The following is a 27304-nucleotide window of genomic DNA, read 5'->3' as shown; positions in this document are numbered from 1 at the left end:
TCCTTCACTGTGGCCAACATGAAACAGGTCTTGTGGTTTCTCCCGCTCTCTTCTCTAATTCTCTCACTGATTTCGCCCCTTTCAACAAACGCGCCTTGTGTTTCTGATTGAGCCGGCTGAATGTCCCAGTTTGCCTCCTGCTCAATCACCCTTTCTTCTTCTCCTTCGTCTTCCCTCCCTACTTCTCTGTTTGTGTTTGCACAGTTTTCTGGGCACGCAGCCCTAGCCACACTCCTGCTGGCCCAAACACACACAAACATATACACATAAAGCCTCAGAAATTAAATAGTCTGTGCAGAGATTCCCGTCCTTCGTGGAAAACAACAGCCTTCATAATTATCATATGATCACCCTGCATACAAACACACTCCATTCCAAGGATTTCTAACAGCACACCAAACACACACCATCGTATTGCTGCTATACTGTATATGTTATTATACCTTGATGTAGGAGTGCAGGTAGTGATCCAGGTTTTCTTCATGGCACTTTGCAACAATGTGGACCAGCACTCTGCAGACGCAGAGCAACAAAGAGTTTGAATTATTACAGCCTTTATCATTAAATAAAACATACATTTTCTCCTCATTCTTTCTCTTCAATAGCAGGACTTTTATGATACACGATTCATCAAACAACAAAACTGAGAGATGGTGTTTTAAACACTGCCCTCACTGTGTGCTTTACCACATCCACTGAGCCCCCACCCTAATGTCAGCCCAGCTGTTGTGGACGTTGTAGTGCTGCTGCCTACCTGGTGGTGGCGGTAGTGACATCGTCGTCGTCATTCTGAGTCAGGACCTTGAACAGCTGGTTGAAGAGCACTGGCAGAAATCGGATGATCACTGGGATCCTCTCCATACTGAGAAGACCCTGGAGGACGGTGGAAAAAGAGGCGTAGGAGGAGGGAGAAGTGGAGAAGGGTGGAAATAAATAAGAAACCGTAAAAAAGGCAAAAAACTGTCTGGCATACAGTACAGTAGTGTTGCACTGATTAGACATGTGTTCAGCAGCCAAGGCTTGGGTTTTTGTCTCGGTCACATTAAATGAAAACTGAGGGGATTTAGTCCCTTTTCTCTGACCTTCAAGCAGTTCTGGAAGTCGGAGGTAGGAGGTAGCGAGAGGTCCAGCTCTCTCTTCTGGCACTGCTGGAAGAATCGGTTCAGGTGGGGGTCCTGGCACAGAGAGAAGAAACCATGAATCAGCACAAAGCATCTGCAATAACACTTAGTGGGCCGGTTCCTTTTAAAGTATCAGTTAATCCTAAAATGTGAACTTCAGCACCTCACTATGTCATTTTTCAGTTTCACTGTCTCAACCGTGTCACAAACAAGTGAAGTATTTTTAATAGTTTCAAAAAGGACATAAAATAACCACCTAGTTCATTGTGATGTTTTTTTAGGCTGATGATTGTACTATGGAGGCCAACACACTATATAGTAAGTTTTGTTGTTCTGTGTAGTTTAAAGGGTCCGTTTTACTGACTGTGGACAGTCGTTCTAAGAAGAGATTCATATCTATTGAATATCCATTGATTTTTTTGAGAATCATCTTAAGACCTGTTTTCTCTTTATCTTTGTTATTATGATACATGACTTCATATTCTATCTTACTTTTTAAATTGTCCTTTTTTAAATGTATTTATTTTATTTCTAATTTGTCTGTACAAGTAATTCTAAATGTCCTTTATAATCTACTTGATTTCAGTTGCCTTTTATAATTGCAAGTATTGCAAGTGAAACTAAGACAGGTTCTATCTGGACCCGTGACCAATTTCTGATAAAATTTCTGAGAATAAATAATAGGCTTAATCTTCAAGGAGCGTTGTGGACCGCGGGCGTAGCTAATCCAGTTAATACGGCAATAGATTCACTCAATTGCGCCGATCGAATCGATGTTTGTTGTGCGTTGACAGCTCGCCTGACAGAACAACAGCATGAGAGAGATGACGGCATGAGAGCAATGCCCTGCTACTCCTTGGCTACAGACTGTGTCTGAGACTTGGATGGACTTACAGCTGTGAGTCAGCTTTCTCCGCTATGAACATTATTAAAACTAAGTACCAATGAGCATCCACACATGTGCATGAGAATGATGGCACTACCTCCATTTAAGCCAAGACTCAAACCACTGGGAGGGCAGTCACAGGCCCATTTCTCTCTCTAAGACAGGAAGTTGAACAAAAATGTAAAATAAAAAATAAAGTGAAAAGGGGCTGCTCAAATCTCTCTTTGCATTTTTTTCTAAAAGAGGCACTTTTTAATAATTTAATTCAGAAGATTCTTTCTTGTTTTCTTTTACATGAAATGTAGGCATAACTTAATTGTGCTAATACTAATTTTATTTATAGTAAAATATATTTGTTTTCCATTCCAGTGCCATACAAGTTCAATATGTCTGTATGTTAAAAGTATTCTACTTTGAAAGTTGACAATAAATAATAGTTATGGACATGCACGTTGCTGATGATATTTGATAGACCTAGGGGTAGGCTAGGCAATAGGACGTAATCTAGATAGTATGAGGTTCGGATCTTTACTGGGAGGAGATTCTAGTAACTGGACCTCTTTGAATTTGAATTGAATACCCCTGACTTTTACCATCCATTAATCCTCTTATTTGTTTAGGGACATCTAATGGTCATTTTATGTCCATTTTGCTATTCCACACAAGCAGACACCATTCATTTTAATTCTGCTGGAGAAAGCTGAGATCAAACAGCTACAAAAATGGCCAATTATCTAATTCTGGGATTAAGCGTTGAGTGTTTCTTTGAGGCTAAGACCTTGACAGTGCATGTCCTCATTCTGGCTCATTTTAACAAGGATGTAGTGGCTGAAACAATCTATCCCAGCATTCACAGATCATGCCTTGGACACATCAAGTATCAGTAAGCCAGTAAAAACAAAGAGAGACAGCAGAAACCCAGATGATGGTCTCACCTGAGTGTAAACTGTGGAGACGACGTTGGTGGACACTTTGAAGATAGCTTTTCCTCCATCGACCCATTTCACATCTGCTCCATTCTGCAAAATGGAGAAAGTGAGGATGCCACCGACCCATTGTTCACTCGCTTCAAACACTCCCATTTATCACATGCTGCGATGATTAATACACTTCTTCTCACAGAAATTAATGTTTTTATTATTCATCACAATTTCTAATATTCATACACTCCTGTATCTGTCCTCCTCCTCTTCCCTTTCCTTCCTCCTTCTCACCTTGGTGTTGCTGGCCTCCTTGATGGCCAGGTATCCAGGCAGCAGGTTACAAGAGACGGGGACGCTGAACTCCTGGGATGACAGACGGCCTTCTTTGAGGAGAGGCAGCCAAGAATACCCCACTAAAAATACAAAACACAGAGTACTGAATGGTGGACAAGACCAACCACAAAATAACCCGCTGCATAATAAAAGTTTCACTCCAGATCGAGCACCAGCTCACCTGGTGTCTCCAGGGTTTCTTTCCTCTTAGCATTCGTCTTGGCGTTGATGTCACAGGTGACGTGGTAAAAGGAGAAAAGGAGGTGGTGCTTTTCATGAAGTTGAGTAGGAAGCTCAATCTTCACCTGGGGACACAACAGCATGTAGTGGGTTATATTATGGGATGCTGCAGATTGGTGAGGTATCTGTAAACATGTTCTTGACTGCTAAAGCTAGAGTCAATCCACTTCCAGGTTGTAATGATATGAAATGTGATGGTTCTTCAATTACCTCATCGTAGAAGTCGGGGCTCTGGGAGTGATGCAGGACTGTGGAGCAGGCTGCTGTGGTGAGGACTGGACCTCCCGGCTTGCCGTAGATGCACTGGAAAATAAGGAGCCACAGAAAAAGGGGCAAAATAAAGTTAGTTTCTCATGACAGACAGCGTTTCACTGGAGAAAACGGAGCTGTATAAAAGCCAGTAAATGTCCCATCAGCATGTTTTTGGATAGCGATCTACCTTTAAAGGTTTGGCAACTTCTTCGTCTGAGCTGCGGAACTCCACGTAGACGGAAAGGTTACGAGCCTGCGAACAAGAGGACCATTGTAACTAACCATTAAAACTGTGAATAATAAAAGTATATGAAGTATGTAAAAAAACAAGAGGCGTGTTGTTTGTGATTTTTGGATCTAAGGCTACACTCAAATGATGCTTTTAAGTTACCTTGGCGAAGCTCTTCTGGCTGTCATATTTGAGGTGTTTAGGGTAGACGTAGATGTGGTTCCTGTAGACGCGGTGCGGCTGCGTGAACTTGGTGGTGTCCTGGACAAACTCCTCCACCTCCACAGTAGGCTGGTGTTTGCTCAGCTCTTCGAAGGGCTTCACCGGTATACAGGAGGATGTCACACAGTCTGAAAGCACAGAAAAGAGAGAGTTTCGAACACATGGCAGAGTAGAGAAGTGGAGGGGAACGAGGAGGCAGACAGACAGCAGAGTGAGAACATGAATGAACGTAGATTGAGGAGAGGTGTTGCATAAAAAGCGGACATACTAGGATGCTCCAATGGAACGTGGTCGACTGCGATTTCCAGCGCCCCGGGAATAGTCTGCAGTTTGCTGGTCTTCTCAGCCCTGCACACACAAAAATTAGAATTAAGGCTACAGGTGAATACGGTAAAAAATGTAACTAATATATATCACCATGAAACTTTCCCAGTAGATTACTTACATTAAGACAATTTGTATTACCAGTTTTCTGAGATTTCATGTTCAAATATACAAATGAAGCATTATCTAATGGTAACGTTTGGTGAATTTAGGAGAAATCTACAGATGCAAATAGACAAAGTGAAGTAAAATAAACACCTAAATGTGTGTTTTGGGTGTTTTCTTTATACTAGTCTGAAAGAAGACATGTTATAGAAGCAAAATAGCCCAAAATCTCCAAATTGATGTTTTTGCCTGGGGTGTCTCGCCTTAGATTGTCGTAAGAACTGTTTATCTTGCCTGGGATGCGCCTAAGTGAGTTACAGTAAGTATACTTTACCTCCTGTACTCAGATACCAGCTTAATCAAGTCATCTGTGGAAATCTTGTTGCTCTCCTGTTTGAAGAGAGGCGAGAATCGAGCCTCTCTGTCCAGTGCCCCGTGGTTGTCCTTAAACACTGACCTATAATAGATCGAAAGAGACATACTGTTAAAGAGTAGATCCTGCGGAGAGAACATGGTAAGTATATTTTAAAATGTTTACAACAACCGAGCCTCCAACCAGGATGCACTGACCTGACGGACCAGGCAAACGGCATACGGTACTTTCCCAGTTTACTACAGAACTGTTTGTTGGATTTCATAATCTTCTGAACAATCTGTACGAGACACAAGCACAGAGAGAAGGACAGTTAGCAAGACACCGCAGCGGATCATTTTAAACACAATGGGGTGTGATCAGCCCTAAATTCTAGTTGACCTAGACAGAGTGACAGACTAAATCAGGAGGTTGTCTGATACAGGCAGCAGGTTGAATGTCTGGTGATTCACTTAGTCATTTAAACAAGGACCACATGGAGCACAGCCAGCGGGGAAGCCAGGAAATGTCTTGGATAGGATGTCGGAAAAAACCTCATTTCTAAACTATCCGGAGCGGACTGGCATTCAGCGATGAAGATAAACTCTGGCCTTACAGGAAAACCATTTTGTAAATGTCATGCATTTAAACTGTTTGAGTGGATTAAGCCATTTCCCGGAGAATAAACGCCCTAAACAGCATGTTTCATGAGCCATTTTTCCCAGCTTCCTTCAAGAGATTAGACAATATAAAAGAGAGAAAGAGCAAAGCAATGATGAACAAATGACTTTCTGACCTTGCTGGAGTCTGTATTCTTGATATATGGTTCTGTCCCACAAGCAATATTTCCCATCAGCACCTTTTCCACTCTTGCCACCATCACTATGTCTGTGTGGGGGTTGGTGACTGAGAAAATGGCCTGCATTGAGAGCATTGGAAAGAGTCATTCTACATGTTAAATGCATTTCTCCTTCTATAAAACATACTGTAGGAGTAACATCTCTGTACCTGTTTGGGGAAGCATAGCCAGTGCTCCAGGTCCAGGCTGAGGCTACAGTCTCCGGGCTTCTTCTCAGCAGGAGAGGACAGGCCGTTTTCCTGACCTACGACCCCCGTCGCTGGACTGCCCGTCTCGTTACAGCAGCCTCCGAGCATCTGACGCACGGCCTCGTGGTTGAGGTCTATGTGAAAGTCTGCAGACACCTTCCTCCCTTCTCGTACGTCCAGCAGAGCCAGCGAAACGAAGAAGGGTTCAATCTAGTGGAGCAGATTTAGCTCAGTCAGTCTCAGTTCCATTATATATATATGCGTTACCATTTATTTCAGTGAAATATGAATGCAAAAGTAATTTTTTTTAAGCATGTTTGACATGTTTCTAGTCCTCACATTAGTGACCGGCCCAGTTTCACTCTCGTTGATGCAGCCCTGCAGCATGAGGTTGAGTGATCGGCAGTTTATCATGAACCTTCTGCCCAGTTTCTCATCAAACGGACGCACTGGTGCGCTCTCAACTGACGAATGTTCAATCCTTGGGCTCCTCAGAACCTGTGGTTGGTGAAATACAGTTTGCTTTACTTTATTTTATTTTTACCAAGCTGGAATCATTGACGAGAATTAAAAGAAATGTACTCGTGAGACCTGGTTAAAAACTGCAGCATTGTGACATTAACATCCGACTCATGTCATAAAGTACAAGAATGCATGAAGTCAAAACATGATGTAAGTCATGTTTTGAAAAATACAAAAACAATGAACACATACAGGAGTATCCGGGTCCAGTGAGAACAGATTCAACCTCTCTTCTCTCCTGGCAGAACGAATTCCTTCATCTGTCTCAGAGATATACTGTTGGGGAAGAGATGGTGAGAAAGACAGTCAAAGAGCAACTTGATGCAAATAATAAATTGTGAATTATGATATCAGTAAAAACAGCAAGAGCTTTCTTGGACTTAAAGGTGGCCTGTGGAGTTTTTTTGTGAACAAGGGCAGTTATTTTTACGTTCAGTGTTTCTCACTAAAATGCACTGTGTGTATCATTGAGGCCGATAAAAACATGACAAATTCCTTCCTCAAAAAATATTTACAAAGCCAACGTTTTGAATATCTGGATATCGGCATTGCCTCCATCCACGTTTATTATTTTTTCCTGTCTTTTGCTGACGTATTACTAAGTTTTTACCATTACCAACTGTTGATCGATTGAAAAAACACTTTATAATAACCATCATTAATAAATGGTAAATTGATAGTTCATTTAACTTTAGTTAATAGTTATTTTATTGTACAAACAATAAAATGATAATTAATAAAGATTACTAATTATTAGTAATGCTATAGATTTCTGTTATTTTAACAGTTAATTGTTGCACACATTATAACATTTTATATAATATATTATAAGATATTTGTAACACTTTGTTAATGCTTAATAATTAGTTTGAAAACAGTTTATAAACATTATTTTGATGGCTATTATAAAGTTGCAACTGATGATTATAATAACTTGTTAAATGGTTGATAAATACTTTGTAAAACATTATGTAGATAGATAGTTAATACTTTGTCAATAGCTAATAATTGGTTACTGGTACTTCTATCTATGTAATGTTTATAGATGTTTTACAAAAAAATGTATTAAAGGTTTAAAAATAATTTGGTAATTATTAACAAATACTTAATATAGTATATAAAATGTTATAATGTGTGCAAAAAGGAACTTTTAATAGTTTACTAATGTAATTGTCTCTTATCAGCTATGATACAATCTATAATTTACAAACTAATTATTACATATTACACAAACTAATGATAAAATAACATAAATTACAGCATTACTAATAATTAGTAAACATTAAAATACCTATTAACTGAATTATAATTAACTATCACTTTAACATTTATTAATGATGGTAGGAATGTGTATCGCTTGTGTGCCTCCTCATGCTAAATATCGCTCATTAGCGCCACCAATGGTCAAAACCTCCAAAGGGTACCTTTAAATAGACTCTGACAGCTGTGCTCTGCATGCATGTACAGTTATTAATAATAGTGGTAACTGCAGGCAGTAGCAGCAGAGGTATATTATTATTGTTTGAAAGAGAAGAGCTGACCTTTGCTAGCTCTGGATTGATGCCGTTCTCTGTAGTCGTATCTTCATTTTCCTGTAAACAGCAGTCAGTCAACGACAGGTCGAACACATCTGGTGGGAGAACAAACACAATCAGAGGGACTTCGGTTTATGAGTGACGACACTGAGTGGATGAGAATGTTTATCTAAGCGGTCCATTTTCCCCAAAAGGTTAAAGGCCATATATCATTTTCTAAAATAGGTTCAGCAGTACACTAAATACACACCAACCAGAGACAGCGGACATACATCCATCTCAGAATAAAATATGACTCCATTTGTGGTATTCACGGGTAATAAGGCAGGCGGGCTTCTGCAGAAATCTAACCGTCATGTGCCTGGAGCAATTCTTCCCAAAGGCCATGCAGAACAGAATGGCTCATTAATGGTAGGTCGCCGCACGCTCGCGGCCTGATTTAGAGGCATGCTAACAGACCGCAGAGCCATGACGGCGGAGGCGATTACATCATTCCACCACTTTTCGACCGGGCCAAGTCTCAAAGCTCTCTGTCGGTGTGTGTTATGTTACAGGCCGTGGTCCCGTGCCCGAGCTCTCACAGAGCTGGCACATACGGTCGAGTTTTATGAATTATGCTTCCATGTAACGTTTTTTTAATAACAAGGTATGATGGGAGTCACTGGTTGGCCTCATTTCCTGTTAGTGATGTTATGGATTGACCCCTTAACCCGGCTGAAATTCACAATTAAGGTGATGGCAAGACGGTGGATATTATTTAGTTATAGAGAGACGAAGGAGGAGGTTACATTTCCTCTCTTTAGGGCGCCATGATTTATACATGTGATGGAATTATGCTAAAATTTCCAATCCTTAAATACCCCTTTCGCCACTAAATTACCATTTATGCTTCCATCCCCTTCGCTCGTTCCAACTATTTTTCAGTTCCCTCTCCCCTACATCCATCGCTTTGTGTATTACTAAATACAAAAACAGAAACCGGTCTCACCCTGCCGATGGTCGGTGAGGTCCAGACTCTTGCGGTCAGGAGCCGGGCCGTCGTGAGGACTGATCTGCAAGATGCGGGTCAACGTGCTGATCCACTCCTCCATGTCCTGCTCGCTCTCCGCGGCCAGCACGAAGTACGTAACCTCGTTCATCTTCAGCTCAAAGGCATGTTTCCTCAGGCGGTTATTCTTTAGGGGGACGAGTGGAAGGATGGATAGCTTAATGTGGTTACACAACAAAACCAAAGCTTGGTGCTGTTTTTGGAAAATGTGACTCTTTCTTTCTTCCACACGCATGTTTTTGAAGATACTGTCTGCTGAGTTATAAACGTAGCCTTGCTTAGCTTAGTGTAATGTCTAATGGGTAAAAAATCATAACAATAAAATGATGGTTTGGAACATTTGCTATCCATCCTACTGTAGCTTTAAAGATAGATGGATTTATTTGACAATAATAAAGGTAAATACAAGACTGCATACACATACAATTAAACTGCCAAGGATACCACACATAAACACAATAAAATTAAAAGCCCATTTCCATTGCGGTCCTCCTAAGAGAAAAGAAGCTGCAATTCCCAAAACCCACATACACTACATCCAGCAATTATTGTAAATTAAACTGAACAACTGTCTTTAAACAGCACGCAGAGACATAACAATGGCACCCATGAGGATGTCAGTCACTGTGTAAGTAAATATAAAGGTTAGAAGCTTGGAAGCAACACAATAACATCTTGACATGGGCTAGTAGTGTCATTATGTCATACATTATCGTACTACGAACCACATTTTACAGCCATTTAACGCCTCATAAAAGAGAATAGTTGCTCGGTTTAAGTTAAATGTCACCTCTTTTTACGCTATCCTGCTACTGAGTTTTGTTTATAGAGGGATGCTCTAATGAAGGTCATTGTGAATTCAGTAGATAAAATATTTGATGCAATGGAATTAAGTGTTTAGATGTGTTTTCTTTGCAGCTTTTTGCATCCAGCACATTCTTGTTTTTATTTGGGAGGAAAGGGAGCCTGAAAAAGCCTCAATATCTTACTCTAAATACACAAGTCTTTATACCGTATGAACAATCTCGGAACCCATCGTCTATCGGTCTGACACCAGGTAAGGCCTCTGTGGGCAAGGGGCTATATTTCTGGGGTTCTGATGTAGCCGACTAGCAACTTGAGACGCGAGACTGAATTTGGAGTTGAGAGATGACGTGTACGACCGGATTGTTTCATAAGTAGCTAGTTTACAAGCTAACTATAAAAAAAATAAAAAGCTAAATCATCTTCAGACAATTGCCAGTTTGTATTTCGGCCAATACGTTCCGCCTCTTTTGTTCTCCACACAGACTGGTCAACCAACTGCATTCAACCAAAGCCTGCTCAAACGTGATTGGTCAATACTTCTCGGACTACAAACGTAAACCAGAACGCTTCAAACTCTTGTCCCGTTGCCTACAGATTCTACATGTGAAAACAGAATCTGTTTATAGAGATTAATATACAGTATGTATGATATACTGTAGTGCATATTGTGTTGTGATCTTACTTATATGAATGCTTTAAAACGCACCTGTACCACACCAGTGCACGAGTCAAGGAAGATGCACCCTTTGGGTTCCTTGGAGATCTTTTCATCTTTGTAGAAGTTCATGATGTAGGAGTTATCCGTCAACTGGGTGAGCTGGAAATATCTCCTCTTGAATGACTGTACAGATAGAAGATACATACCTTAAGATAAATACATTAATCTGGTTTAAGGACAAAGTCATATTAGGCAACTAACTAAACAAAGTGGGGTCTGGGGACCCCAAAGGGTTCCTTGAAGGGGTTCCAGGGGATCCCCAGCAAACTATAATAATCAATAAGTAACACAATGACAGAATGTATGACTATTTTGGTCATGGGTTTCATAAACCTTCTGTAATAAAACATCTAAAAGCAAAAAAACAGGGGACACAGCCGGGACAAAATCTTATCCTGGTCTAAGTTGTGTCAGTTTAGCCTTAATGTGAAAAAGTTTGGGAACCACTGGTTTAGACGAAGTACTAAAAATTACACAAAAACATAAAAAGTGGTTGCGAAATATCTCTTAACCTACGAACAGTAATGTAGATGTTGATATATTGATACTACTTCACCCTTACAAACTCATCCTGGGTAAAAACATGTCATCAACAGGAGTCACAATTCAAGTTCAAACTACGTTCACCAGGTCAGACAGCGAGGTAAAACATTTCAGCTGGGAGACATCTGAGCATGAAAAGTGAGAGCATCACTTCATTTCCTCACCCGAACAGTGATGCTATTGTTGACGGTGCTGTTAAAGTTCCCCTTGTAGAGCCAGCCTGACCGAAACACACCGATTCCTCCTCCACTGCCACCGCCTCCCCCTCCTCCTTTGGACGAGGACAGGGAGGTGGTGTCCTGTAAAACACAAATACATTTAGTTATAGATCCATTAGCTTTCCATTCATCCCTCTGACACGGAGGAGCAGATGATCAATAAAGAAAAGGCTCCAAGACTCATTCTATTTTAGGATGGTCATTTGTCAGTTCATAAACAATGTCCTACTGAACCTGTGATCAGCTAACTGCTCTTGCAAAGTACATTTTAACAGCTTTGAGGCAGCTGTAAACTAATTTAAACAGGATGTATGCAGCATGTAATGCATTCATTCTAAAAGCATTTGTCAGAAGATGGTCATTACTGACCTCGTCCTTGTCAATGTCCTCATGGTCAATCTCAAAAGAATGAGACGGCAGCTTCTCCGCTTTGTACAGTTTCCTATAAAGGAATGGGGAGAGAAAAAATGTGAAATATATTGATGGTAAGAGAAAATGATTTCAGGAGTTTAATCCACTCTATTTGAGTGGTGTAAATGATTGTGGGTGGCTGACTCGGCTTCATCGCTCTCTGTCAGGAGTCGACAATAGGTAGTCCTCGCTCCATCCCGCTCCACTGATTCCACAGGCTGACCTGTCTTTGTGTGCGAGCCACGGGATAATATGCCTTTGTGTGTGTGCTGTGAGCTGCAGACAGCTAGGCTGCAGTCTGTGAGGAGGGGAACACTGGAAACACCCTCTGCTAAAAGTCACCGTCGTAAAAATCTCTTAAGGGGACTATGTTTAGAAGATTTCTGGTGATTGCGGGCTGGCCACTGACAGAGGAATGCTAATATTGGCCTGCACAGATGAGAAACGCTCCAATCAATCACAGCGGTGACAACCACACATATACAGTAGCTGTAGATTCCCATTGTACTATGGTTTCCCTGGTGGATTTCACCTCAACTTGTGACTTATTACCCTTTATGGTTATCTCGTCAACCTTATAAATAAACAATATAACAGTGTTTGTGTTTAATTCCACAGCTGCAGAGACAACTCAAATTGGTGTGATTGTGCTCTAACTTGCGTTTAAGCTGCGTTTTACTTTATAATCCACCCTGGATGTCAGATAAGAGGTCATGTGAACTGACTGAAAGAATACAGTGGCAACCCATGGGACAGAGGAGGGACATTCCTGTGGTTGAGCAATTTACTGCAGGGCTGCTCTGGGTCAGTCTCACTGGGACTGACAAAACTCAGTCTGATTTAAATAAATGACTGACTGACTGACTGACTGACTGACATTTAAAAAAGGGATCGAGGGAGCTCTGAAAGTTAACATGTGTTAGAGGGGAATATCTTCCACTCTGACTTCTTTCTCACTCAACACCTGCGAACATCTTGTTCTTGTTAACGTCCTCCCACCTCAGTGTAACAAATTGTGGTTGTCCTTGATGTTAGGGGCTACTTCTAGGTCTGGTTGTTCACGAGGGAAAAAAATCCAACATGACTTCAATGAAGTCAGGAAGTCAAACACATATGAATCCACGTTTTTTTTAACCTTCCATATCATCATATATTAAAATAACGTATAAACTAATACAACTGTACATGACAAAATATGCTTCCCGACCTCCTGCCTACGCCGCGTTTGTTACTCTTTGTACTTCCAGGTTCACAATCATGTGGATTACATACAAATTGATTTTGTGGAATTTATACGAATTATATTGCATTTACTTTTCGTAGGTATAGCTATGAACGGCGTATGAGAATCGTCTGTTTATGGCAGTTTATTAACATGAGAACCTAGGGCTACGTAGTGTTGTTATTCAGTAATAGTGCAGATTTTGAGTTTTAGTATCAATTCCAAAAAGGCACTTTTTCAATACCTTACTATGAGAAATATAAACACAAACCATGCCTAAATAAAATTGTCTTAAATTCTAACCAAGAGCTATCTGATCAGTACAGTAAGGAAACAAGCTTTTTGGACTTGACAATAAAAGAACCACAGTTTTTATAGACGCATTTCAGACCAAAAATGTGTTTGATACCCAGCTCTATAAGCACCAAATAGGGAAGTTGAGGTTAAAGAAATGGTTCAGACATTTTGTGAAAAGTGCGTATTCACTTTCTTGCCAAGAGTCAGAGGAGAAGTTGATACCAATCTCAGATATGCAAGTGGTATCAATCTTCGCATCTAACTCTCCTCATGAAAGTGTATTTCCCAAAATGCTTCTCTATTCCTTTAAATCCCATACAGCAGACACAGTAGAGCGGGTTACTGAGTAATGACCGAGTGTATTACCTGGGCAGCAGGCGGTAGTCTCCAGCGTAGTCGTCATACTTGAACTGGACCACATTTAGCTCAGAGTTGTAATACTTGCAGGCCTGGAGGAGAGGAGGGAGATTAAGTTGAATATGATTAAATATTAACTTTATAAAATGATGGCCTCTCTGGGAGACCTGGGGCGGCTGGGACGTCAGCAGACAATGAAGAAAGCTACTCTACAGTGAAAGTACAGCCAGACATCGTCTCTCCTGAGGCCAGGTTACTGATGTGCAGGCTGGGATTCATTATTAGAGTATCTAAATTATAAAAAAGGAACTGAATTAAGACTCCAAGTCCCCAAGGAATCTGCAAATAAAGATATCTTTAAATCTTAATAGATCTCTTGTCTGTCTCAGGGGTTGAAATAGTAGGGTGCTCTCACTGTTAGTTCTCTCTCACACACACACACACACACACACACACGTCACACACACACGCACACAGGCAGTTTCACATCCTCTCTTGCGTCTGCTCGTTGAACGCTGTGTTGCTGTTTTCTTTAATCCATTTGTTTAGAAAGATCTTGATCTTTTGTTAACAATGTCACAAATTATAAACAGACCAAACAGATTATCAGCAACAATATCAAACTCAGGCACGATAGCGCACACACACAAACACACGCACACACACAAAGAAAGTCAGACATACACATTATTCTCCAGTGAGCTGTGATAGTACTGTCTGGGGAATTTCCATCTACTCAGGGCTCAATTCAGATCGACCAGCGGAGAAATAATATCTGATAGACCGAGCCTACATACACACACACACACACACACACACACACACACACATACATGGGTACATAAATACACATCAAGATATGCACACACACACACATCTAGTTTATTTTAGAGGCATGGTGAAATTGCTCCACCGGTATCAGGATGTCCTATATTAAGAACAGCATAAACTGGCAAAATTAACCACCACCCACCGAAACCTTTTTCATTCCAAACCACAGCGGCATCAGTTAAGTCCTGTAAACACGTCATACACGTGGGCAAAACACACACACACACATACACACTCCTTACCTGTCTGACCAGCAGACATTCAGCCTGTAGCTCTGCCCCCTCAGGAACAGTCGACTTGAGAGTCCGTCTCTCCTGAGGCACAGTGGACACCTGAAGGGATAAAAGGATTGCGTTAACATGACAAAAGATAATGTGTCATGGCTTGGTGAGCCACCTTGGCTGAAATAAAAAAAAAAAAAAAAAAACACTTCCACTAACATAAAAATAATAATCTTTAATGAGTTAAAACCACCAGGGAAAAAGAACAGAGGTGTAAATGTCATGTTTAGTAAGTGTGGGTGTTGTTCAGGCTGTCATCAACTAAATTAATCACAGGACAAGATGTGTGAGGATCTGGGTGGCTCAATAGAAAAAACATCCATCCATACTGAATATCTACTTTCTAAGCCAATTACGCTGTTCAGGGTCACAGGTAATAAAACTAGAATAACCGCCTCGTGGTTGTACGCCTCTGCCAACCAGTTGCAGTTTACATCCATGTCTAAAATATCATCACTTCATTATTTCATCATATTAGACATTTGAGTGAAATTGTCATAATTCTTGAGTTATGGCCAAAAATATATTTTGTGAAGTCACAGTGACCTTTGACCACCAAAGTCCAATCAGTTGATCCTTAAGTCCAAGTTAATGTTTGTGCCAGATGTAATACAATTCACTCAAGGCGTTCATGAGATCACTTTCACAAGAATGGGACAGGCGTAAGGTCACAGTGACCTTGACCTTTGACTACCAAAATCTGTTCATCCTTGAGTCCAAGTGGACGTTTGTGCCAAATTTGAAAAAAATCCCTCCAAGTGTTCCAGAGATATTGCGTTCGAGTGGTCCGGATATAGCTGTCGCCGGCGCGGAGGCATAAAAATCATAGCTACCAAAAGTATTTCTCTAAACACCACATACATTGTTTAACAATTAAATCATTGTTCTAAATCAAAACGCATTGTACAGATTGATGACAAAGAAAAAACGGAATAAATAAGTGCGCTCCACCACCATCATCAAAACACCAAATGAAGGAACATCTCTTGGATGAATGGTGTTCATCCCAAGAATCTATAACAAGGAGCATTCAAGCTGTTCTGGAGGCTTGTGGTGGCCCAACACACTACTCATACACTTATCAAAGTTGTTGTTTTTCCTTTTATTTGTCACCCATCTGTATATTACAGTATATTTGCACAACGCATATTTTGCTTTCCATTTGCACAGCAGAGATATATCATTAACTCTATTTGATTGTATTTTTTTTTATTTCTTCTATCTAGTGTAAAGTAGTTGGTATGTACATTTATACAGAGATTTGTAAATACATTGTTTGTCGTACCTACCTCATGTCTTTTGTGAGTGATGCACGTTTTTTGTGATCTATATAAATTGCTTCTATAATAGCTCAATTTCCCTTTGGGGGTCAATAAAGTCAATCTATCTATCTATTAAACTGCATTTTGTGTATCAACACAGTCACTAAGGTATCCTTACTGTTTGAAACAATGGATTTTGTACATACAGTACATTCATGGTCCCCAGAGGTTGCATCCTAATCACTTTTATTTTACTTTCAATTTTGCATCTTGCCTCACCGGCAGGTCAAAATTTCACTTTGTCCAATACTGTACTTCCGTTTATGTCTAAACACCCGCACAACCACTGACATTCACATCAGCCTCAGCTGTACTTTGTGTTTATTTCTAATGAGCAAATGTTAGTATGCTAACACGCTAAACTAGGAAGATTGAACATGGTAAACAATATACCTGCTTAGCATCTGATGTTAGCATTTAGCTTGAAGCACTGCTGTGCTGTGTCTACGTGCAGCCTCGAGGGCATGCTAAAACATATCCAGTATATTGATGTAATATTTAATTCCTTCTTCTATTGTTTCTGGCCAGCTTTATGGCAGTGGAGATGAATAATTCAAGTCAAATCTCTATTTCCCTTCCAAGAACTGATTAGACCTACAACTCATAACCTATGAATCATGCAGATTTAATTATATAAAGTATATTTTATGACCCATAAAACAGAAAATCAAAGTTCAATCTTTCAGGTCCACATTCATATTCAAGAAGAAATATTCAGTGATTCTGCAGAATAGGAATGAAAACAAGTCAAAGATCTCTGTGCGTGAACAGACAGACTTTGATTGATGCAACCCAATCAGCCGGCTGGAGCGCTGAGCTCACAAACCAACTGGCAAAGAAGCAGATCTAGTAAATGCCTTTTGTGCACTAGCAATACGCTGCCAAACCACTTTCAGTTACAATTATGGAAATTGACTGTAGGCTGCATCCTCGTGCACAGAGACACAGAGACAAAGAGAATCAGAGGAGATTGTGTTGTAGCCACACAGACAGAGCTGGGAACCAGCAGAGTCAGACATTAAAGTTACAACTCCACAAGCCAACGTTTCCCTTTACTACAAGCAGCCAATTAGGTCATCTTAATGTGCAGCGGATCTGCGTCTGCAGAAAGGCATTAGCACGGTAATGAAAGTACTAATGAACAAAGAGCTAAAGGGAGCCGGAGAGAATCATTTGTTGACTGTAATGAAAAGGCCGCAATGCTTAACATGCATGCTTAGCGTGAATAAGCGTTGCATTTTAAACAACAATGTGTCACTGTCAAATTAAGAACTGACGACTTTTACTGCGTCCGAAATCACTCCCCAGAACGCCTCATTTCCACACTGTTTTTGCTTCGTGTCTGTAAATCTGTGTAGCACACGGATTACCTCGTGTTCAACGCAGGGAAATGCATCTCTCTAGGGAAGGGTAGAAATGACACCGCAGATATGGGAGAGAAGTTCATTTTGTCTGTTTATCCCCGTACACACTAGACGACTCACATTTATACACTTTTCCGAAGTGAAAAGTTTGACGACATATTAGTTAACATTGGTAGCATGCTAGATGTGTGCATGCGGTTCATAGCCTACGTCTTTTTAACAAAATACTTCACAAAACGGCTAAATGTGCCGCCAAATGTTTCACTTGTAAAAAGTGTATAAATAGAGCTACATTTATCAATTAGTTATTAATTTACTTTTTAAAACAGTGCATACGGTCTGTCCTTAATGTGCCGCAAAAATTAAATTTTTTTCACCGTACTCGAGACAAATAACCAAAAAAAAATGCAAGGAGGAGTTTCGCACATCGGAGATCACGGAAGTTCCCATAGGAATAAATTAACTTCTGGTTGACTTGCATACATACTCAGAGGCTGTGTTCCAAATCGTATACCTTTTCTTTTTACTTTTAGTACATATGCAGCTGCCCTTACAATGTACGTACTGTCTGAATTCTGAGTGTGAAATATATGCACAATATAGTGCCTGCAGTATGTGTTGCATTTCATAGATGCAAAAATGACTGTTGTGTGACTCTACGCCGGTCAACCAGGATTCACGTTTAAACCGAGAGCCTTCTTGTTCTGACTGCATTAACCACTGAACCATCAGGTCCCCACGTACACACACACACACACACACACAAACACACGCACACATACACTTACACTTACAGAGAAATCATGGTCGGGGAACAGGAGCAGGTCTCTGAGAGGGTCTTCCTTCAACTCGTCCCCCAGTTCGGAGATGACAGTCTCATAGTCGAGAGGATCGATCAGCTTCGGCTTCTCCTGCTGCAAACGGAAACACAGAGACGCTTGATCAGTATTGACTTGTTGTTGGGTATCAAACCTCAATACAAAACGATAAGAAACAATAAGATATGTTACGATGCAATGCGATAAGTGTTAAAAAGTGTCTAGTGTTGAATGTTGGCATCAAGTGCTTGATCAAATGGATTTCCTGATGAGTAACATTTTCTAACTTTATATTCTATTGAGGAAAATGTTTTTATTTAACACTGATACAGCTAGCACTTTGTCATATTTTTCTTAAAGGTGCAGTGTGTAGGATTTGGCGGCATCTCGCGGTGAGGTTGAAGACTGCAACCGACTGAAGCTCCTCCCGTGTGCCAAGCGTGTAGGAGAACTACAATGGCCCTATCTAGAGTCAGTGTTTGGTTTGTCCGTTCTGGGCTACTGTAGAACGTGGCGGCCGGCTCCGTGAAGAGGACCCGCTCCCTATGTAGATATAAACGGCTCGTAATGAAAACACAACGATTCATATTTTCAGTTGATTATACTCTAAAGAAAACATACTTATTAATAATATATTCCATTTCTGCCAAAAGATCCCCCTAAATGTTACACACTGCTCCTTTAAATTTGCTAAATAAAATCTGTTTACATTGCCCGAAGAAAATGTTTTGGCATCTGCACTGTAACGTATTGGCACCGATATTGAACTTCTAAAAGTTATTTCTATTTCATATCTCACATCTATTACCAGATATTGTGAAAGCAGAAAAAAGACTCAGTGTGAATACAGTTGTGTTCATGAACTACACTATTCTTGGAGCATGCATATTTTATTAAAAGCAGTATCCATGACAGCTATAGTGACATTTCCTGTGTTTTGCCATGACATCATTAAGACCTATAAGAAACGTAGAGGAAGTAGCGCTGCGGTCGAAGTGAGACACACAACGCCTAAAATACACATGTGGAGTTGTTTTAAATGAACTGAGATTAAAAACAGAAGTAGATACAATCTTCATTTAACCGGACACACGTCGACATGATACATCTGGATTTCCCAGTAAATGAGAACTTCAATAAGCAACCAGAACAACATAGACTAACACTGTATGACCTCAAAAAATGGAAACACCACATACAACAAGAGGCGCTTCTATATGTGAAGGCCTGTTTTCACAATCCCATTTTACACGCTTAGTATATAAACCACAAAACAATCCATTACACTCTAACTTTCTCTTTTTAAAACTATGTTGAGATAGGGTTATGTAACAGATCAATGAGTCACACACACACACAAAGCAACATTTTAAACGTGTGTTTCACTCAAAGAAAACTTCTGTCATTCAGAGAACAGCAACAGAGCAGCAACGGCAGCAAAGTGAGAGCTGGAGCAGGCTGTGGTGAGGTAGGCAGAGGAAGTAATGATCTCTGGTTTGGTTCACACGCATTGAGCGCAGACCGGGGCTTCTACCCACCACAGCTACCCTAACAGTCACAACAGGCCTCTTGGTGCACAACCAAGGAGAGAGGAAAGAATGTAACTCAACCCAAGGTGATCTATGTTTTAGTAAAGCCATCTGTCTAAGTACTACTGCCCTTACCACCCATACTGTATACTGTTAATATTTACCCCCATGTAGTATTCATACTCCAAAGTTAATCTACAGTGTTGTTTTCTAGTTTTTTGTTCCATGTCAAACTTGTAAAGCTGTATTAAATACTGGCTTTTTCAATAATAAGGACATTGATTAATTGATTAGCCAAAAATGATTGTCAACAATCATAATAATTGATCAATCAATTAAATTAATTAGGCAAAAATGCAACACATGCGCAGCATTTAGCTTCACAAATGTTGCTTTTCCCTGTTTCATATCACTGTAAATTAAACTAGGGATGCACGATGATATCGGCATGTGATCGGCATCGGCCAGAACATTTCCTCTGATATTACAGCCCGATGAGATGACGCGTATGTGCATGTGACACAAACTGTTGACAAAGCCGGTGCAAAAACAAATATGTCAGCAGTGTGGAGGTACAGTATGTTCTGCAACTTGCGAAATAGGTCACATTTAACCGGGTTGTGCCTGTTTTTTTGGGGACTTTCTACTCTCAAGTACTGCATCATCCAAGTCTGTTAAAAGTAGGATGAATTTTTCAGTTTTGTTTGAACATGTAGCCTAAAATAAAAATAAATATGGCATGTTTTACATGAAACCTAAGTGGAAGTAGTTTTCTTATTTTGCCCAGTGAATGTGTACATTTTGAAAAGCATTGTATTATATGTCTGCATCTGCCAGTAGGCCGTCACGATAACAGTTAAGGCATAGTAATACGTTTATTCCACTACAGGAGAGACTCGACGTTCTCTGCAATTAGGTGGAAAAAAATATGTGTGTTAGTGCGTATTTCGGCATCGGCCAAAATGAGTTGGAAAATATTGGCCAAAATTCACCATCATGCATCTCTAAAGTAAACATCTTTTGGTCGGCCAAAACAAGCCGCTCATGTCAACTTGAGCTCTGAGAAATAGTGATAGGCATTTTTGTACTACTTTCTGACAAACAATTAATCAATGAATAAAAAAAATCCTCTATAGAATAATCAATAATGAAAATAGCCATTAGTTGAAGAACTAATGGGTAAACAAAATTTGCTTTTCTGAACACCAATCACTAGCAAGTAAATGACATGAGATTCAAACAGAAAAATGACAGAGGAAAGCAAAAGGCAGGCGTTTAGGTCGAGCTTGATGTTTTCGTATGCCGTGTCTCCACTCTGACCCATGTGACGTCAGAGTTAATGTTTCAGAGAAAAGTCTGTGGCTTTCCCCTCACGAGCTGACGTCTGTCAGATACACTAACGTAGCATTAGCTCTGCCTATAGGTGTGCATCATTAATACACACATCATTTAATCTCCTCTATCTGACTCTTCCTGTCACAGTGCCTTGCTCAATGTAGTGTAACAAACAAACCTTCCACGGAGGAAGTAAATGAAGCACACAAATATCATTAAACACATTATATATTACAGTATAATGGCCACAATGACTGTGGTCATTAAGGCTGTATAAATCACAACTATGACTATGATTCACAGCATATAAACACGTGTAAGTCACTGATAGTAAACTGCAGCCATGTGATAGTCAACAAATAGCTGAGAGTTGTAAAATGCAGCGTGAAAGTGACGTTCAAATACATACAATACTCAGCCGGGCGAAATCCGATCGCACTCGTTTGCTCTTTATTTTCCTCCTGAAGGTGATTTTGCTCCTGAAGCTCATTGCGAGCAGAATCAAGTAGTAAGTGTGTAACAATATTACACACACAGAAAAAGCAGCAGAACGTCCAGAGAGAGAGAAAAAAAGGTTAAAGCTAAATTAAAAGCGAACTAAGCAAAACGCATATCGAAGGCATGTGCTCTATCAGAAGGAGAACTAACACTGGGAGGGTTTTTGAGTTTGTGCACGTGGATGTAGAGGAAGTTGATGTTTGGTGTCCAACACACACATACACACACACATGCAACCACACACGCCCGCTGAAAATCCCCTCCAAAACGAGAAACTAACCAGTCAGATGCTCCTGTTTCTATACATCATGTCTTTCGATTTCTGACAATTCAGAAAGACACTATTATCTGTCCTGTTCAAATTAAGGGTAACAGCTTACAGACATATATTTATTTACACTCCACATTACTAACCATACAAACAGACAACCCCTCTCTACAGTTAAACACTATCATGTACTCACACACACACTCAAAGTCAAACTCTCAGCGTCTTATCTTCCTCTGTCCAAATGCATCAATCACAAACAAACACACATACAGTATAAACTTACTAGCCTGCAAACCATCAACTTCCTGCTCTAAAGCTAACCTGCCCTGACACCATCTGCAAGACAATGTATAGCTATATATAAAAAGACATGTACAAAATCAAAAACATACAGTGGTATTCACTGATGCATGTTCCCGTTTAAGTAAATGCACACAACACAAAATAAATACAAAATAACAATTGTATCTGTATTTGCCTGTTTGCACCCACATACACCCACTTCCCCTAGATTAAACCTCATAGCAGAACAGAGATCTGTACAAGAGGAAACAACTCATGATGATACAACAAAATGGTATACAGTGCCTGCTGTTAACACATTACATAAGGTGCTGCCATGAGGCCTTTTGGGAGCGCTAATGGATTACATGACGCAGGGAAATCAATGTACTGCATTATCCCACTTTAAAGGGTCAATTCACCCATATTCCAAAAGAAAACATTATATCACCTACGTTTTTTTTGTAATGGGGTGTCTGAATTGTATGCCTCTACACCGATGCAATGGAGGTGAATGGAATTTCATTCGTGGTGCTCACAGCATTGAAAAATAATAGTTAAAAAAATCAACACCAGCATCTCTTTCTAGAAATAGTGTCCTTGTTTCACTCTACAGATTACACTGTCCACTGTTTTCATAAACTGTAGGGCCTATAGGAAACAGTTCCCATAGAGTAAAGTGTTTACAGCAACGTCTGTGGATTATCCAGACTATATCGGACGCTGTGTCTGGAAAGACATTGGGCTGTGTATTGACAAGAATCTGACAATACCATACGTATCATGATATAGAGGTTATGATTCAATATATTATAATACTGTATGCAAAGTGATATATTTCAAGAAAACTGTCAATGTATAAAGAACACAACACCATATACTCTATATATATTTTTTATGCAATCAGAACAGTGGGATCTGCACTGAGAGGGTGCATCTCTTAGCAACTGGGTTAATCTTTGCAAGTAAACTATTAATTAAAAATCGCTACAGTATCACAAAACACAATATTACGATATTCAATATTTTCTTACACCACTAAAAGACACATGAATGTAATGTAATCAATTGTTAATGCTGTGAGCACCATACATAAAATCCTTTCATCTCAATTGTATTGAAAGGGAGGCGGAAATCTCAGGTACATATGTCAAAACTGAGCAAACTACAATAACCGCCATGCGGTTGTATGCTTCCGCCAACCAGTCAGGTTGCAGTTTACATCCATGTCTGTTCAAAATGGTATCACTTCATCATTTTATCCTATTAGACATTTCTGTGAGGTCACAGTAACCTTGACATTTAAACACGAAAATTGAATCGGTTCGTCCTTGAGTCCAAGTAGATGTCGCTCCAGGCGTTCCTAAGTTATCGCTTTCACGAGAATGGGACAGACGTGAGGCAAGCGTGACCTTTGACCACCAAAATTGAATCAGTTAATCCTTGAGTTCACGAGAATGGGTAGGATGAACAGACGGGCGGACAACCTGAAAACATAATAAGAAACCCAGAACTATCTGCATAGTTGGACGGATGCCACAAGAGCTAAATGAGTTGTTGTTTTTTAGTCTTTGTGTGCACTGAGCCTTTAAAACATTTGTGATTAATTAGAAGAGGAAATGTAAAACTTTACAATGTGAATAAGGATAATCTTTTTAACACACAAAATCTGCAGGTGCTCATTACTCTTCACACTCTCCTGTTAAGTGTAGTAGCGCATATAGTAAGCTATATGTTTTATTATCTGGAACTCACATGCGTTAATGGCAGTTGGTTTTGGCCAAGTGGTGTGAAGTGACGGCCAATTTTGAGGTTTAAGTGGAAAAACTGTTTCACATGGAATGGAAGTTGCATGTGAAATGCAAAGGTCTGTCATCTGTTTCGCTTTTAGCCAGCATCTTGCTATTTATGAGACTTTGTGATTCATTAGAGGAAAACACTACATTTTGTCTCATGACTGCAACTCTGATGGTCATGAGAGAGAGAGTGAAACAACAACCTGCAAGTCTACCAGGGCGAGACATTTCTAAGTAAAGCATTAATCATAATCTACTGTATGTTGTCCTTATTTAATAACCGTTAATAACTCTTTGATGTTTTGTATCTGAGACAGTAAATCATAATTACGCTCTTAGCGCTGCACTCCTTCAAACCCATTTAACGTCTGCAGCTCAACCTCCCTCCTCTTCTTTCCCTCCCTCCATCCGTCCTCTGCTCTGCAGCTGCCTCCATCCCTCCCTCTCCTCCCCTCCTCTCCTCTCTCGCTTCCTCATTTCATCAAACATCCTCAGCAGCGCACTCCTTTATTTCTTCTTCCTTTGATTCTCTCTGTCTCTTCCCTGATCCCTTGTTCTCAACCTATTAAACATCCCTTTTAACATCTCTCCTTCAGTCTCCTCTGTTTCTCTCCTGCCCTCCCTCTTAGCAGGGGTGAGATAGAGTGGGTGTTGATGTTGGTAAACTACAGCTGTGTGGAGGGCACAAATAGAGCACTAGACTGGTGGCTCACAGCGTGGCTTTCCTCCAGCATAACTGTGAACAAGAGAGTGAGACAGAGAGAGACGGAGGGGCGGGGTGCTCTGAATTGGCCAGAAGATAAAAAGAAGAGCAGAATAAATCAAAGTTGGGAGATGATTAAGACAAAGATGGAGCGAAATCACGGGGTTGAACTCTTTGCACGTCACGCACACAAGCTGGTCTGCGTCATCCTCAAGCACAGATTTTAAGGGCTTATCATCCTGGTAAAGGAAAGATGTGAGGAAAGTGTGACAAAAACAGAGAGAGGGGGAGTCTGGAAGAAGTGAAAGAGTGTGAAAGATTGATAGGGAGTATGAGGGAGAGACGGAAGGGGGGAGATAGGGGGACAACTGGGACAGCAGAGAGGAGACGAAACCAGACAGAAGGCATCTGCTTTACGTCATTAGAGCAATGCAAGGTCTGGGGAGAGACACAGTGGGACTAATGGGGATTCATACTTCTAAGAGAAGTCGCTCCTCTGATGAAAAATTTGCTTTTGTAAGGCCAATTTGACGTGTTGAGTAGCGGTGAAGAGAGAATGAACCTTTTTTCTAACTTTCTTGCCTTCTTCCAAAACACACACCGCACAGTTTTTTGTGGTGGCTGTCAACTTAACACGTCTATTTCAGTCCGTCCATTCAGCTGTGTGAAGGTTATTCTGCAAAAAACATAATCAGCCCTCCGTCCGCAGTGAATGGACCAATAATTCCCCAAATCACACATATTGTCAACGACCAATTAACCAACCAGTAACACATTATCGAATGCCACTCAAGAGGTCAACACCACCGAGGAGGACTGACAGTGTCCAGAGAGAGACTGGAGGATTTGCATTCTTTCCCTGACCACAGTGTCAGTGACAGGGTGTCAAGCTTGTAGGGCGAGATGGAGGGAGGTAAAGGGGGTGTACTGCACGTCTGACAGCTATAGGGGACAACGTCTTGTTTAGCATGTGTTAGACGCTTTGCTTTCCCCTAACATCCCTATACTTTAGAGAGCCCTTGATGGAAGCCATGGTTGCAAAAAGCCTCTTTTGACATCCTCCCAGCCAAATGCCTTATATAAGTCTTTTTTAACAGTTTTATCTTTTATCCTGACAGTTATGAACAAGACCCCTACCACAATACAGTGGTAGGGGTGTAACGATATATCAATCCAGGATCATCGATGCAAAGTGAATACATCTTTAAGATACACCTTTATTTTGAAATTCCCATGGCACATCTGTGTCACCATTTCCGTCGAAACCCACCTCCTTCCTAAACATTCAAAAAGTGTTTAAACATGAGAAATGTGGCACTTTATAGTGAGGTCCATTTTCATTATTTTTATTAAAAAGAATAGATTGTTTTTCATTTAAATTTCTGGAAGAACTTGCTCAGTTTAAAACTGAAAATATTGAACCGCTTTTGAATAAACCCTCTCTTGATCAAACAGTGTTGAAGAACTGAAGACCAATTTCCAAACATTTCTATTGACCAAAGTAGATGATCGTGTGATCAGTTTCATGACCACAAAAAAACCTTTCAAGAAGTTTCCTGACCATAATTAGTAGATGGCACATATGAGTTATGAATGACTTACTACTGGCAACTGGCAGTTTTAGCTCTTTTAGATCACAGCTTTCTAGTTGACACAACTGATCAATCAATTAATTGAACATATTAAACAACGAGTATAAATCTCAGAGTCCGTTTTAAATTGGTTTCATCTTCAAAATAGAAATTTAACAAGATCATCAAAGCTGCATTTGACCTTTGGAGTTCACCAGGGTTCAATACTTGGGCCTTTACTTTTCTCCGTCTGCATGATGCCGCTTGGTCATATTTTATGCAGATGACACACGGCTGTACTTTTTTGCTAGATAACCAGCAACTTGATTCCCTATATGATCATCTAATGCTATATATGTCACAAAACCTTTTGAAACTTGAAAAAAATCTGGCCTGGACAACTGTGTGAATCACACATCGGACCGCTGTCTTTAAGCATGAAATGGTGCTGCAGGAACCGGCTGTCATTCCGAACAATGCCATCTTATTTATTTATTTATTTTTTTAAAAAGGTGACCAACATGACTGCATTTTGGAATAAAGTCTTTCAAGCCATTTTTAAGCCTGGAAAAGTGTAGAAACTTTGGCATTGTTTTAGTGCTGATGAATCTCTTACTCTGACATGGAAATATCTCGTGCTAAAAATGATCAGCAAAAGGCAAAGCTGGTGCACTAGTTTCTAGTGCAGCCTGGCCTGAATATATCAACACATGCTATTATACTTACAGTACAAGAATCAGCAGGCAAACATGACTTTGCAGTGTAAACTATTATCTGCCACACAGACCAGAAAAACCGACACCAGAAGGTTTATGGAGGGAAAGAAAGAAAGGGGAAACAGAAGGGGCGAGTGTAAAGATCCCACCCTGCCAAATCTATAACATTTTTTTCCACAGGGTTTACAGAAACCAGGGTCTTTCTGGGAATACAAAAATCTGGCCAACACTAGTGGATACAGATACCAAACAGATGTACCGACTGTACTGAAAAG

The 27304-nt window shown here is 40.3% G+C and overlaps 1 protein-coding gene across 11 annotated transcripts in view; it reads right to left on the bottom strand.

Moving 5' to 3' along the window:
- Positions 1–27304, bottom strand: part of dock10 (dedicator of cytokinesis 10) — a 71654-nt gene that overhangs the window by 20722 nt on the left and 23628 nt on the right. For 5 of the 11 annotated variants that reach the window (XM_074642052.1, XM_074642057.1, XM_074642056.1 and 2 more), the window contains exons 2-25: positions 18299–18424; positions 14786–14875; positions 13722–13804; positions 11795–11867; positions 11372–11506; positions 10653–10787; positions 9080–9266; positions 8098–8186; positions 6749–6832; positions 6374–6532; positions 5996–6244; positions 5784–5906; positions 5206–5288; positions 4970–5092; positions 4475–4554; positions 4147–4334; positions 3943–4008; positions 3714–3806; positions 3445–3568; positions 3222–3343; positions 2943–3026; positions 1083–1175; positions 755–873; positions 444–513 (exon numbers count right to left, since the gene is read on the bottom strand). In XM_074642052.1, coding sequence (XP_074498153.1) covers positions 444–513; positions 755–873; positions 1083–1175; positions 2943–3026; positions 3222–3343; positions 3445–3568; positions 3714–3806; positions 3943–4008; positions 4147–4334; positions 4475–4554; positions 4970–5092; positions 5206–5288; positions 5784–5906; positions 5996–6244; positions 6374–6532; positions 6749–6832; positions 8098–8186; positions 9080–9266; positions 10653–10787; positions 11372–11506; positions 11795–11867; positions 13722–13804; positions 14786–14875; positions 18299–18424 — 2778 coding nt within the window. Of the gene's footprint in view, positions 1–443; positions 514–754; positions 874–1082; positions 1176–2942; positions 3027–3221; positions 3344–3444; positions 3569–3713; positions 3807–3942; positions 4009–4146; positions 4335–4474; positions 4555–4969; positions 5093–5205; positions 5289–5783; positions 5907–5995; positions 6245–6373; positions 6533–6748; positions 6833–8097; positions 8187–9079; positions 9267–10652; positions 10788–11371; positions 11507–11794; positions 11868–13721; positions 13805–14785; positions 14876–18298; positions 18425–21601; positions 21848–27304 lie in introns of those variants that run through there. The other 6 variants (XM_074642053.1, XM_074642058.1, XM_074642059.1 and 3 more) reach the window with 3 other exon arrangements.

The sequence above is a fragment of the Sebastes fasciatus genome, chromosome 7, assembly GCF_043250625.1.
Source record: "Sebastes fasciatus isolate fSebFas1 chromosome 7, fSebFas1.pri, whole genome shotgun sequence".
NCBI lineage: Eukaryota > Metazoa > Chordata > Actinopteri > Perciformes > Sebastidae > Sebastes > Sebastes fasciatus.
The sequence above is the reverse complement of the archived record's forward strand: the minus strand, read 5'-3'. Positions and strand labels throughout refer to the sequence as shown.